Here is a 15,361-nt window from a genome sequence, read left to right as displayed (position 1 = left end):
CATCAAAGTAACAACTTATTGTAAATATACTTAATTATTACCATTAAGATGCAACAACATATACATTCACATTATCATCCTGCCACCAAGTAAACTCATCAAGTGGCCTAAAAATGCAGCATAGATTTAGAAGCTACTACTATAACAATGCATAATAATTAATTAATAACCTGCATAGGAAAGGCATTTCACATAACTTTCAGAAACTAATCTCATTTCCTGTTACGCAAATACCTTCTCTTGTTTCGGCTCTTCAAGATCATATGCTCTACAGCATCAGCAATTTCATTGAACCACTTTACTCTTCTCGTTGTCAACATTATATATCCTATTACTATTCCAAGTGGAGTTCCACAACCGTATCCTAACATCACCGCCTTCCATGTAAATCCACTCTCTTCATCTTCATCTGCTACGATCCGTGGTTTGAATGGCCGCTCACACTTGTTAGGCAAAGGGAGGCCACAAAGTTTCTCATTCCCTTCAAACGAGTTCCCTTCAAACGTGCTGAACTGTGATCCTTGTGGAATGCGTCCCTCGAGATGGTTTTGAGAGAGATTCAAGAACTCGAGAAATGTCAAGTCTGCAAGGCTTCGAGGGATCTCTCCCGTGAGTTGGTTCCAAGATAAGTCTAGTGATTCAATCTTCGATAGTTTTCCAAGACTAAGTGGGATTCGACCAATTAGTTTGTAGTGAGATATATTGAGCACTATCAATGAGGTAAGACTTCCGATAATGTTTGGGATCTCTCCTTCAAATCTATTGTTTGATAGATCAAGAATTGTGTAGTGAATGAAAACTTGAGATATAAATTGCTCCACTCCTTTGGACACTACAGCAATCGAGTAATAGTTGCCACCAGATTCCAAATATTCCAGTTTTGTATTGTTTTCAGACACATTCTTCATGTCATTGAAATTTTGAAAATATTTTCGTGGTAGCTCACCAACAAACTCATAATAAGATAAATCAAGAACTAGTAGACTTGGAAATTGAGATTCGACTGTCGATGAGGTTACAATGGGACCACTAAATTTGTTCGATTTAAGGATAAGAACTTGCAGTTTTGGAAGATATCCTAACCAGCCAGGGAATGTTCCATTTAAATGGTTATTTCCGACATCAAGTACTTTCAAAAACTGACATTTGGACAACGAACGTGGAATCTCTCCTTCTAACTGATTTCCATTCAATAGTAGCCCTTCTAACTCTCCGCAGCTCTCGAATACATTTGGAATAGTTCCTTGAAAATGATTGTTCTTCAAATTAATCGTAACAGCAGAGACAATAACGTTTCCCACACACTCTGGGATCGCTCCACCAAAGCTGTTATTGGACATATCCAGAATTGTTAATTCGCTCAAGCTGCAAACGGAAAGTGGAAAAGGTCCTTGAAATGCGTTGGACTGTAGATACATAAAATATAATCCCTCCCATAGACGCCGAGGCAAGCCTGTTATCGAGTTATTTGAAAGATCTAAACTTCTCAGCCTATTTCCACCCATCTCAACTGCCCATTCAGGAATGTCGCCTCTTATAAGATTATTTGATAGATCCAAGTACATAAGATCTTTCATGGCTCGTAAGGACACAGGGAACACCTTTATGTTACAAAAGGCTAATTTTAAGGTTACAATACCGAGATTGGCATAACGATTGACAGTACTATTAGTCAAGACAGATAAACCGCTATTGGAAAGAATGAGATCTGTAAGGTTTGGAAGGCTTGATAACAATGTGTCTAACTCCCATTTACCTCTAAAGTTATTGAATGAAAGGTCTAGGTAAAAAAAGTTGGTGAGTTGACGAAATGTATGTAGAGTGGGTCCTTGATCAATCAGACCATCAAACTGATTATGGCTGAGAGAAAGGTGTTCTAATGATCGAAGAGGAAACGACTCAAACTGTACAGTTCCACTGAACATATTGTAATCTAGTGTTATCTTATCTAAAGAAGGAAGATTCTTAAACCACAAGGGCAATGATCCATTTAGGTTGTTAAATGACAAATCTAGAGCAGAAAGTTGCTTAAGATTGACCAAGGATTTCGGAAGGGACCCCACCAAACCACATCGCGAGAGAGATAAGTAATTTAAAGACTTGAGATGACCGATTGAATCGGGTATCTCTCCTGATGATTTGGTGGACGAGAGATCTAAAAACTCAAGACGAGTGACAGTGCTTGTGTTAATTGTAGGAAACGGACTCGTCAGATTCTCGTTCCATGATATTTCAAGTTTTCGCAACTGTGGAAGATTGAGTATATTATCAGGTAACTTTCCATCCAAGCCAGTCGAGATAAGATCGAGTGATTTCAGAGAAGTGATATTAAGGTAATTAGGTAAAGCCCCAAAGATGTTAACAAAAGCAAGAGATAGGTGTTCCAAACAAGTAGTTTGCCTAGGAATATGTCAAGATCTAGTAAGGTTCCATTTGAATATCAGAACTACTCCTAGCAGATAGATCAAGAAAAAACAAATTAGGAAGAAGAGAAATTTGCCTAGGAATATGTCCCTTAAACCAGTTATATGACAAGTCGAGTTTTTCCAAAGATCGAAGATTAAAAATGTTACAAGGTAGTCTTCCATAAAGATACGTGGAGCCAAGATCTAGTAGTTTCAAAGAAGAGGAAATATTGAGATTAGTAGGTAAATCTGAAGTGATATTAACTTCGTGTAGCGAAAGTTCCTTTAAATTATTAGTAGTATTTTGCATGATGTTAATCAAAACTTGAGGTTCAACATTAAAATCATTTAAATTTGAAGAGAGATCAAGAGACTCCAATTTACTAAGAAGTGTGATTTCTGTTGGGACTCGTATATATCATCGTTAATGCTAGATGTTGTTGACTTGTTACTGTGTTGATTGTTATTAAAAAAAAAAATTATAACACATTATGTCACAGACATAAAAAAATTTTGTTTATTCTTTCAACAAACATAAAAAAACAAAGATTCAGGTTCTCACCGAAAACGTTTGGTTGGTCAAGAAGAAAAGTATGTAAAGAAATGCAAACGAGAGATTCGAGAGTGTAAAAAATGTGAAGAAATTCAGGATGAACACGACTCATGCAACCATGAAAAGATACAAGAGAAGAAGCTGAAAGAGCATAAGATGAAAGAGCATAAGATGAAAGAGGCGAAGTTGAAAGAACTGAAACTCAAAAAGAAGCGGAGTACGTAACGTTTTAATTTAGAAGATGTTTTTAGCAGTGCAGATATCCTCTTTTGATCACATGTGAACATTTTTTTCCATGTAACATTATTACAATATTTATATGTCACCAGCATATTTGACTTACTATAATTGATGTTTTTTTTTTTTTTTTTATGATTTGGAGTGCTTTTTTTTGTTCCGGTTCATGATGAAAATGTTTTTAGTTACCATGATAGAAATGTTTAGATATTGTGTGTTATGGTTTTTATGACCCTGCAAAGCATCCCTTATTCTTTGATGTTTTGAGTCAACTTTGTGTTGTTGTGTTGACATGGGTCAAATACGCAAGTGCATGCCTCGTTGTGATGTAATTTTCTTATGGAATAAGTCTATTATTATTTTCAACGTATTGGTCAAATTGGTCACTGTGTAGCTTTCTTGTGTCTGAATTTGGATCTTACGTTTGGTCGTGTATTTCGATGTATCTTTATGGGATTGAATGGGACTAGGTTGTGCAAGATTATGTTTATGGTATTTTGTAGTAAATAACAAATTTTAATTTTTGATACAATATGTATACAATTGTTAACATTAATCACATTATCATAAACCAACATAGATTTTCATTTTTGACTTATCAACATCAACTATACTACTTAAACTTGTTTTTTCCTTAATTACATGGCTGTACTTGTTATCAACATCAACACCTGCACATTAACACATTCTTCAACTGTTAACACTTACTTCTTTCTGGGCATATTTAAAAAATGTCATTTTATATATATTGCCATAACTTATAATTGACATTTATAGTGTTCACTCATGATTTACAAAACGGTTTTAACATAAATTTGAGACCCAACCACATAGAAGTATGATGGATAATATATATGAACATCAGCTGCTGCCCAGCTATCGTAATATTCATTATGCTATCGTAAATGATTGACACGTTCAAGTCTCGTCCATTAATCAATCCAGAGCAGCACATATATTGAACGTTTTTTGTTGCCTTGATCATTTGTTTTTACAAACTCAATACCTACAAGTAGGTCACACAAATAAGTTAACATACTGTATGAATACTGCTCACAAATGTGAACACACAACAAAATTAAAATACTTAGCATAACAACATTATCTCACTTATATCCATTGCTAAAAAATTGACACATAACTGTATTAGGGTGCACAATGCATAGATTTTAACAAATAAACTAAATAACATTTAAGCATAGCTCATAAATGGTAAAATTCACAATCGTTTACTTCATAAATGTTGCCATTTAAAGTGATAACATATAGACTCCATATCAAATAATTTTTTCAGCTTCAATTAAGAATTGTGAACATATAACACATGTTAACATGTGCACTGAAAATTATATATAGACGTACGAACTAATTTTACCCAATTAAAACACTAATGTTACCATATACACACATATAACATCTTATGCAACCAAACCAGCAATTACACACAACTATACCAAATAAATGTAAACTTCTGCAAACCACACACATTCACACATGTCAACTACTAATGTGAACAAATGAATCCAACAACAATTGAACATGTTGAATTATTAACATACCAAAAATAATAATGTGCATATCAACTACTGACGATGTTTGTATCAAACTAATCTTCATCATCACAGTATAAGGTGGCATTTACAACACTTGCCTTGTTTTTTTACAGCATAACAATATTAAATACTATACACAAGTAATCTAAATAATAAAACCTAAATTCATGTGCAAAAAAACTCAATCAGTCGTTAAGTTAACTAATGTACAAATGTGAACATGCAAAATAATTAACATATATACACAATTATGAACAAATCTTACAACTGTTAATACAAAATATTTTAACCATTTACACACATGTGAACTTTTGTATCCATTTAAATCAACTATCATTAACATCTGCAACGATATAATGTTAACTTCTTCACACTAAAGATTACGACACATGTTAACAAATGAACTCATGTCCTTCACAACTGAACTCATGTTCACATGTTACAAAATTAACATACCTAAAATACTAATGTGCATATCAACTACTAACAGTGTTTGTATCAAACTAAACTTCATCATCACAAAATAAGGTAGCATTCATAACACTTGCCTTGTTTTTTTACGAACAATATTATAAACTAAACACATGTAATCTAAAGAAAAAGTAAACTAAATTCATGTGCAAAAACCTCAACTAGTCCTTAACTTAACTAATGTCCAAATATTAACATCCAAAAAAATTAACACATACACAATTATGTACAAAATCTCACAACCTTTAATACCAAAATTTTTTACCATTTACATACATGTTAACATTTGTATCCATCCAAATCAAATATCATTAACAACTGTAACAATAGAATGTTAACTTCTCCACACCAAAGAATACCACATCCTTCACAACTGAACTCATGTTTACATGTTACAAAATTAACATACCTAAAATACTAATATGCACATCAACCAATTACAAAATTGTAAACTGATAATTTAGAATTCATAAAGCTTATGTAATTTTCTTAAAATTCGGCAAATGTTAACAACTGATCTCATGTTCTTAACTCAAATAATACAAAGATTCATAAATTAAAAGTTAACATATTCCCATGATGTTACCAACAAATCGCAAGAAATTATTAAGTGTAATCAACAATTTTTCTCACCTGACTCATTTTGTTCATTTTTTGAGAATTCTGCTTCACTATCCATGACCCTATAAATTTAAACAAAACAAATCATTGTAATAAGTAAACAAACAATTTAATATACTATCAATTGTTACCTAAAAAAGGAACATAATCTGACCTTTATTACTGAATGATTTTCTGATTTTTGATTCACGACTCTTTGAATGTTTCCGATCCAGTTGCAGCGCTTTTTTCAAAAATATTCAACTTCGAATCGATATGTACGCTCCAAATTAGGGATTTAAATGTTAATCTAGTGAAGAAAGGAATTTCAATCATGATTTAATTTGAAAATTGAAACCGACATCCTTGATTTTCTCAACTGCACATACAGTTATGTTGAAGTTATAGACTAATTTTGAACGATCCGTCCTTTTTTTATTCCATAAATACCCTTACTTGTGTTAATTTACTATTTTTCAATTAATAAATTATATATTTAATCGCAACCACTGATCTACCCAATCTAACGGTTTACATTGGTTCTTGCGGTTCTCACATATTTCTTGGTTCTCAATTGAACTCTCATATATATATATATATATATATATATATATATATATATATATATATATATATATTGGTAGGATCAAGAGGGAAGTAACCATTCGAGGGGGGAGCGGGGGAAGCAAAAACTTTTTTTTCTTCGTTTTTTTAAAAAACTTTGTTCACGAACATTATAGATGAGATGAAAATATGAACATTTAGTAGAGACACTTTGTGATAAATGTTTATATTTTGGCGGGAAAACGCTCGAAGAAGTAATATATAACAATTATCGTGTTTTTCGAGCGTATTTTGAGGTTTTAGCTATTGGGGTTTAGATATTAGGGTTTAGATATTAGGGTTTATAGGGTTTAGAAATTTAGGGTTTAGGGTTTAGATTTAGGGTTTAGATTTAGGATTTAGATTGAGTTTTTAACACGAACGGTTTAGAGTTTAGGGTTTAGGGTTTAGGGTTTGGTGTTTTGGGTTTCGGGCTAAATTTTACTTCACAAAACATAAAAAAAAACGTTTATATTCTTCACGAACAATATTATCTCGAATGTTATTTTTGTCGATCTTTTTCCCGCATAAATAATAACATTCATCACGAAGTGTCTCTTCTAAATGTTCATATTTTCGTGTGATCTTGATGTCGGGAAAAAAAATTTCAAAAAAAACGAAAAAAAAAAATTTTGCTTCCCCCCGATCGGTTACTTCCCCATTGATCCTGCCCATATATATATATATATATATATATATATATATATATATATATATATATATATATATATATATATATACACACACACACATAAAATAGTTGATATATATATATATATATACACACACACACACACACACACATATAATAGTTGCATATAAACTGATTTAATACAAAGGAAATATAAACAATCAGTTGGTGGCTAGGTTGAAAAAACGGAACTCGGGGAGAACTCGGACAGACAATTTTTGGGAGTTCTCGGAGAACTCGGGGATAAATCGGTTGTTAAATAACGTTGATTTTTTAATATAGATATAAATATAAATTTTCGAATATATATGTATAAGAGGAATATTCAAATGAATCAACTGTTAAGTTGAGATCTAAGGAATCAATGAGAGTGTGACATGTGGCGCGACAATTACATTTGATTGAAAAAAGAAAAATTCAAACTTTTTTTTAAAAAAAAAAATTTTTTTTTCAGAAATTTTTTTTTTCGAATTTTTTTTTTTCAATCACATGTGATTGAATTTGACATGCAGAATCACATGTGAGTGGGTTTTACAATCACATGTGATTGAGTTTGACATGCTAAATTAAAAAAAAAAAACAAAATCCCGAAAAAAAAAATTATATCATTTTTTGATATAATTTTTTATATCATTTTTTTTATCATCTTTTTCAATCACATGTGATTTTCGAGCCACATGTCGCGCTCTGATTGGTCAGTTGGATTTCAAACAAATTTTTGGATTGAAAGAATTACAACTTATATGTATAAAATTTAGACTTTTTAGATAATCTTTATGATACATAATAATATAATATATAGCTATAAATAATCATTTATATTTATATAATCTTTTATAATACATAATATAATATATAGCTACAAAACTTATTTTGACTGAGAAATTCAATAAATTGGATTTTGACCCAGAAATCGACATGAATCCGAGTTATTGCTGAGAGCTCTGATTTTTCCGATTATGACCACCTTGGTTGGTGGTGAGGAAGACATAAAAAACAACTTCACTACACACTTTTTTATTTACATGACAAAGCTATTGGAGTAAAAAAGTACAAAGCATTCTTACTTTCTAGCTACTACTAACCATAAAGAAAACCCACGTACAAGGTAAAATGTCTTTTCTACTCCTAGTAACTAAACAAAAACTTGTGTATGTGGGCCCATGTTTCTTATTTTTTCTCTTGACCCAATATTATCTGATTGACCATTACCAAATTCTCAGGTGCAAAGTGTTCTTACTTATTGGACTGCAACAACTCTTACTCCTACGGGCCTATGAATCATAGCTTGTTGCGCTGAAACTTTGAGCTCAAGACCCTAACAATATATATAATATTGACGATGATAATATTTCACCTAACCATCTCAAGATAGACTAGTAGTTGGGGTCCTAACATCCACAAAAGATGTTTCATGTTCAAACCTTATCAATATGGATACGAACCGGTTTTATAAATGTGGGTCGACTAGCGGAAAGAATCAAACTTTAGTTTGAGATGATGCAAACCAATACCATCAACGAAGCTTCCTGCATACAAGTATTTGTGGTGAAATTTAACACGTTATAATTATAACCACATTTCTTGACATTGATATGAGACAAGACAGCACCCACTACATGGACTTATTCTTCAAGTTTATTTACATGTGAAAAAAGGACAACTAAATTATTGTTTGCATTGTTGTATTATTACTGCACATACAATGCAAGTGAGAAACGCATCATCAATGAAACTTCATATGAAGAAGTTTGAGATTTATGTCTTTTATTTTGTCAAAGTTATACTTAATTTTCAGCAAAAATTCCAATAAAACAGATGTTCAGTCAAGAAAACCAAAAGGACAACAAGCAGGGCGGAAGATGGTGTATGCCAAAGAGGGTGCTCACTCCGTCCGGCTTTAGAAAAAAGATCACGCTAAAATTTTTTTTACTAAAAAATAAGGTTTTCTTTTCAGTTATTACCTCATGGCACTAGTTTTACCCCTTTGTAGTCGGGTTCAAGTCCCGCCACTAACAACAAGATTGTGTGAATTATATATATCGTTCCCAACCCTTTCTCTGACTACCCCAAAATGTGCTAAACCTGATATCTTTTGTAAAGATCCAAGATTGTGGACATAATGGTATATGGTTATGCTTAGTACTATGTCTATGTCTAATTACAACTAACTGAATGACATATATGACATATAGGCAGGGCCGGTCTCGACAATTTTAGAGCCCTGAACGAGTCGAAAAAAAAAAGGCCCTTAGTAGGTCGCTTTAAGACTCTCAAGAAACAATAGGTTAATAAACTCATTCCGCATATTCAGAGTAAAAGTTAACGACAATTGTTATGCCAATATCAATACAAGATAATGAGGCTGAGCTTTTCTTCTTGTTTATCTATATGCTACAAAAATTAAAAATGTATTTAGACAAATGATGAAATCGCTAGACCAATATCCTCGCATCAAGAATTTTTAAGATATACAATCTCCGTTTATAAAAATTGCAACGTTTCATTTCAAATGTTTCTAGATCCCTTTGTGCTTTCCGGATTTAGCTATACATATTTCATAGAAGGTCGAGTCACTTGAAGAATGATATAGAAGGAAGCCTCGAAGAATGATATAGGACTCACCCTATGAAAATTGTGTCAAAATATTATTCAAGAAATTTGACTATTTAAGATTTTATATATATTCACATGTAAAAGAAACAATTTGTTAGTTGGAATTGTTTTTTCATCCCACATCGGTGGGTTTGGTAGAAAAGATACACTATAAATTCATAGGGCATTGATTAAATCCTAATCTAAAGTTAAGCTGCGCCTGACTCCTTTGGTAAGATTTCTCGTGGGCTAAGTAGTTGACTCTCAAGATTTCTCGTGGGCCAAGTAATTTGTGTCTATATAATAGAAAAATATTGGGCCCTAGATTTATTGGGCCAATGTAATTTGTGTTTATATAATAGAAAAATATTGGCCGCGTCACATGTTGCACCCTCTCTGGGGCGGGCCTGCATATAGGTTTCATTAAAATCATGCCTGGTTCGTGTTGTGAGTACTTTAGACACAATAAGTTGACCCAAACAAAAAACTCTTATAATTTCGATCATGAAAGAAGTAGAACTCTTAAAATTTGTTGTTAACAGACTTTTGTAGGTTCATTTACTATCACTCCTTCTTAGAACCTTGGCTTGGGTTCCACAAGGCAGAACCAGTTGTGTTTCTACCAGTTGGATTTTGCGAGCTGTTCCCACCATAGTTCACGTGTGACGTTATATCACCAAAAATGAGTCACATATGTAGATTACAAGGTATAAGATGTTAATTATACGATATATCAAAATTCTTTGAAGTTAGATACATATAATGGAATATCAGATAAGCGCAAACTAAGTACCTGTCCATATTCTATATCATATACGTACATTCCGCTAGCAACAGGTGGGTCGAGTAAGATCTTAATTTAATTAATTTCGTCATTAATATAATTACTCAACATCCTCATGCATGGACCATATTCTCATTGTTGACTTCATCTTTATGATCTTGAAACCACTTATCGCTATCCATTATCCAACAGAACGTGTGGAGGTGTAAAGATGGGCCCAGGGCCGGATCTGTAACATCCCGCATTTTTTCGTTAAATTATTTTAACGTCCGTCTTTTTATTTTAATAATATCCTTCGTATCTAGATTCGTATCCTCCGTTAGCTAACATTCTTAATTTTTTTTTCGTTATCGGATTATAACGTCTCCCGTACTCTAGCGTAATTCAAAATAATTCGTTCGGTTAATTCCCGCACCCGACAACAAACTTGAGGGACTAAACTTGCCAAGAGACTAAACTCTTGACTAGGTCAACTAGTCAAGGTATCCTCCCCACCATTCATTCACCACCACCACCATCTTCATACTTCCACTTTTCTCTCTAATCTTCTCAACACAAAATCATCATCTAAATTCGATCTAGGAAGCAAACATCAAAACAAATTACATTTTCGTGATCCTCTCTTCATCCTCTTCGATTTGGTACCAATTTCACTACTTGGGGTAAGGTTTCTAAAAACACTAGATTTCTTTAAATTCGTGTTTTTGACTTGAAATGGTGTTAGTTAGTGTCTATGGCTCGTGTCTAGCATGAATATATGATTTACTTGCTCGATTTGTTGTTTTGAGTAACTAGTATGAACATTTGAAATGGGTGTGTTTAATCTTTGATTTTGGATGAGTTAATGTTGTTAAATTGTTAAAGTTCATGTTTTAATTGTGTTACTAGTATCACTAGCTTCGTTTTGAGGTATAGGTTGATTAAGAAAACTTCATAAACATGATTATTGATTTGGTGAACTTTGAGTTAGGGTTTGATGAACTTGAAATGAACTTTTGATGCCTTGAATGACATGAAATGTTGTTAACAAGTGTTTAGTTGAATTGTATGCTTGATTTCCTTCAAAACATCATATCCTACATGTAAATTGGTTACCCGAAACATGAAATGAGATTTATGAACTTGAATGTGATAATTGATGAACATTAAATGCGGTTTTGGTTGTTGTAAGTGGTAGATTGATTAATGAAATATGCTTAGTTATTTTCCTCGTTAAAATACCTTCCCGATGATATAAGATACATGTTTTGATTGTTTGCAGGTCATAAATTTGGATTGTTTGAGTTTTGGTTCGTGCATTTGTTGTTGCAGCAAAACAGGGTCTGCCTACAGATCTGGACGCCGTCCAGATTATTGGACGCCGTCCAGGCCTTCAATGCTGGACGCCGTCCAGCAAATCTGGACGCCGTCCAGATGCACTGCCAGATTCTGTTTCGTTTGGTCGTTCACCGTTTAATTCTAACTATGCTAAGCTCCTCCTATTAACATGTAACTTGTTCTAACATGCTTATATATGATTAGAAACCTCAGAAAAATAGTTCGAGACCCGACCCGAACACGTTGACTTTTTCGTTGACTTTGACCCGACCAAGTTGACTTTTAATCAAACTTAACCGAATACTTATGCAATCTTTCTAACTTGCTTCTATACTTGTATCTTGCATGAAACTTGACAATTTGATTCACATGCTACATAATCGAGTCGTAACGAGCCATAGGACTAATTGAACAACTTTGACCGATCGTGTTTACCGTTATTGATACAAACCTATTTGTTTAGGTCAAGACTAGCATTCATTCTTGCACACGTTTACTTGTTGAAGTATCTTTTTACTCTTGCACTCGAGGTGAGATCATAGTCCCACTTTTACTCTTTTGAACTTACATTTGGGATGAGAAAACATGAACGTTTCTTTTTACTAAGTGAACACAAGTACAGGAAAACAAACATTCTACCTACGAGTTTAGAACAAAATCCTCAATTCGATTATCATTAGTTACACTTGCCGGGTGTAAGCGAGAACTTATGTTGTATGGATCCATATGGGTTTGACAAACCCTCATTCAGACGGTTCGCTACCGTCTACGAATGAAATATATTTTCGAGAATCAGTGTATGTTCTAACACTATTGTGATGGGGTTCTATGGAAGGAATGTTAAGCATTGATAATTGGGTGCTCGTGAAACAAATTTTGGAATGGTTAACTATTATTTCGATGTTGCAAATCTTGTGGTTCAAATTACTTATTTACTCACTTATTTACTTAAACCTATGATTTCACCAACGTTTTCGTTGACAGATTTCTATGTTTTTCTCAGGTCTTTGAACGATATGTGATACATGCTTCCGCTCATTATTTTTGATACTTGCATTGGATGTCGAGTATATGTGCATACATGGAGCGTCTTTTGACTTTATTTAAAACTGTGTCGCATAGGTTTCATTTGTACTTATAACTTTGTAACGTAACTTTTGGTTGAACAATTCTTGTAAACTTGGAAACAATCTTTACTTTTGAAATGAAGGCGACATATTTTGGTCACACGTTATTTTAAAGACTTATAACCACGTAACGGGACCTAAGTAGTCGGCGCCGTCAATGACGATTTTGTCGGGTCGCTGCAGATGGTATTAGAGCGTTGGTTGTAGGGATTTAGAGTTCATTGGTGTCAACCCCGAGTCATAGGGTACATTAGTGAATCTAGACTACAACCGGTATATAGACTTGAAGTAGGAATTACTTGACTACTTGTGCATTTATACTCGAACTCTTTTATTCACATCTAACTCTTATTCTACCTTAATCTCACGTGATTGATTGATTGACACGCCACCTTGACTATATGAAATGATGTCGAATGCACATATGAATCAGGATAATATAATTTCTGGGATTATATTACGGTGACTCATATGAACGTTCCGACATTATGACATAAAAAATTTAAGGCGAGTCAAGGAAAAATTTTCTCTTTATCTTGATTCCATATCACGATTAGTATTATTGATAATACTAATCAACGGTTTTCTTGTGTCATTAAGGAACAATGGCTCACAAAGGTCAACACAATACTCCTTTCGAAACTCTCGAACAAGCTCTTCAACGAATGATAGCCACCGCCGTGGGTGAGGCCGTGGCCGATCACTTCTCCAACCACAACAACAATCAGGGAGCCGGTAATTCAAACGAGGGGTGCTCCTACAAAAACTTCATGAAGTACAACCCTCCCACTTTCGATGGAACTGGGGGACCGGTTGCTCTCACCCGATGGTTCGAACAAACGGAATCCGTTTTTAGCATAAGCGGTTGTCGGGACCAAGATAAGGTCAAGTTTTTCACCCTCACTCTCACCGGTATTGCTCTATCATGGTGGAACACGTATGTACAATCAGTGGGTATCGATGAAGCCCTTACACTCTCTTGGACCGAATTAAGAGAAAGAATGATCACCGAATATTTCCCACGCGAAGAGACTCGAAGGCTCGAACAGGGGCCATGAATTTAAAAATAGCCCGAAATGACCTCGAAGCTTATAATCAACGGTTTGCTGAACTAACCTCAATTTGTCCAAACCTCCGGGCCCCAAGGAGTTGAGTTTTACATGGATGGCCTCCCTAAGAGCATTCCACACGGGGTAATGCCATCAAGACCCGCCGACCTACAAGAGGCTGTGATGATAGCCCGCCGATTTATAAAAACGGTGGACGAAATTGAAGCGCCGGCACAAACGACCGAGGACCAACCGGATAACAACAAAAGAAAATGGGAAGCCTCTCCATCAAGCAACCACAATCACCACGACTCCACCAAGAAGCCTTTCACCCCCGGCGGCAGGAAAAGTTATGCCGGAACTCGACCTTTTTGCAACACGTGCCACAAACATCATTATGGAAAATGTGGCAAACCATTTTGCATCAAGTGTCAAAGAAGTGGCCATGTGGCCCATGGTTGTAAAGGTGTCACCCCCGTCGCTAAAAAGGTGCCCAGTGCACGCAGAAGGGGTGCTTGTTTCGAATGTGGACAACTGGGTCATTTTAAGAATGCATGTCCCAAGAAGAACGCCAACCCCAATGTACGCAAATGAGCTTTCAACATTAACACCTAGGATGCCTGGAATGACAATTAGTTACGGGTACGTTTCTTCTCAACAACTCTTATGTTTCATGTTTATCCGATTCGAGTGTCGATAAATGTTTTGTATCCAAGGCTTTGGAGCCTACTCTTTGCACTCCACCACTCCCCCTAGATATTACTTACACCATTCAAGTGACCAACGGAAAACCATTGCGTACCGATAAATTTTATCGGAGGGTGTACGTTAAACTTACTGGGTGGATAATTTGAATTTTGACTCGATACCTATAGAACTAGGGAGCTCAAAACCTATTCGTTAAGAAGAAAATGATTCATTTCATGTGTATGGATTATCGTGAACTAAATAATTTCCGGTTGAGAACCGATATCCTCTTCCCCGTAGCAACAACCTCTTGAACCGTTACAAGGATCTCGCGTGTATTCCAAATTCGACCTTCATGCTGGTTATCATCAATTGAGGGTTAAGGGAGACAATGCCTCCTAAACTGCTTCCCGAACTCACTACGATAGTTATAATTTTCTTTTAATATCGTTTAGTTTAACTACGGCTCCGTCCGTATTCATGGACCTCCTGAACCGCGTATGCAAACTTATCTAGACAAATCCATTATCGTATTTACAAATGATGTTTAAACCTATTCAAGTAAATAAGAAAACGAACAACATCTCCGTCTTATGCTCGAACTCTTGAGAAAAGAGCAACTCTATGCCGAGATCTCCAAGTGTGAATTTTGGTTAAACGAAGTCCAATTTCTAGACCATGTTGTTAGT

At 34.5% G+C, this 15,361-nt stretch overlaps 1 protein-coding gene and 1 long non-coding RNA gene across 2 annotated transcripts; both read right to left on the bottom strand.

Moving 5' to 3' along the window:
* Positions 1-43: 43 nt before the first annotated feature.
* LOC139887710 (receptor-like protein 7) lies at positions 44-3,489 on the bottom strand. Its single transcript, XM_071870772.1, has 4 exons — positions 3,429-3,489; positions 2,520-2,804; positions 235-2,359; positions 44-107 (listed from the first exon to the last, which is right to left on the bottom strand). Exons 1-4 carry the CDS (start codon positions 3,487-3,489, stop codon positions 44-46), a joined length of 2,535 nt encoding a protein of 844 aa, XP_071726873.1.
* Positions 3,490-3,934: 445 nt separating this feature from the next.
* Positions 3,935-6,253, bottom strand: LOC139890635 (uncharacterized). The gene is made up of 3 exons (XR_011773416.1): positions 5,995-6,253; positions 5,853-5,902; positions 3,935-4,201 (listed from the first exon to the last, which is right to left on the bottom strand). It is a non-coding gene; the product is annotated as an uncharacterized lncRNA (long non-coding RNA).
* Positions 6,254-15,361: the final 9,108 nt, after the last annotated feature.

The sequence above is a fragment of the Rutidosis leptorrhynchoides genome, chromosome 2 (assembly GCF_046630445.1).
Source record: "Rutidosis leptorrhynchoides isolate AG116_Rl617_1_P2 chromosome 2, CSIRO_AGI_Rlap_v1, whole genome shotgun sequence".
Lineage (NCBI taxonomy): Eukaryota > Viridiplantae > Streptophyta > Magnoliopsida > Asterales > Asteraceae > Rutidosis > Rutidosis leptorrhynchoides.
The sequence above is the reverse complement of the archived record's forward strand: the minus strand, read 5'-3'. Positions and strand labels throughout refer to the sequence as shown.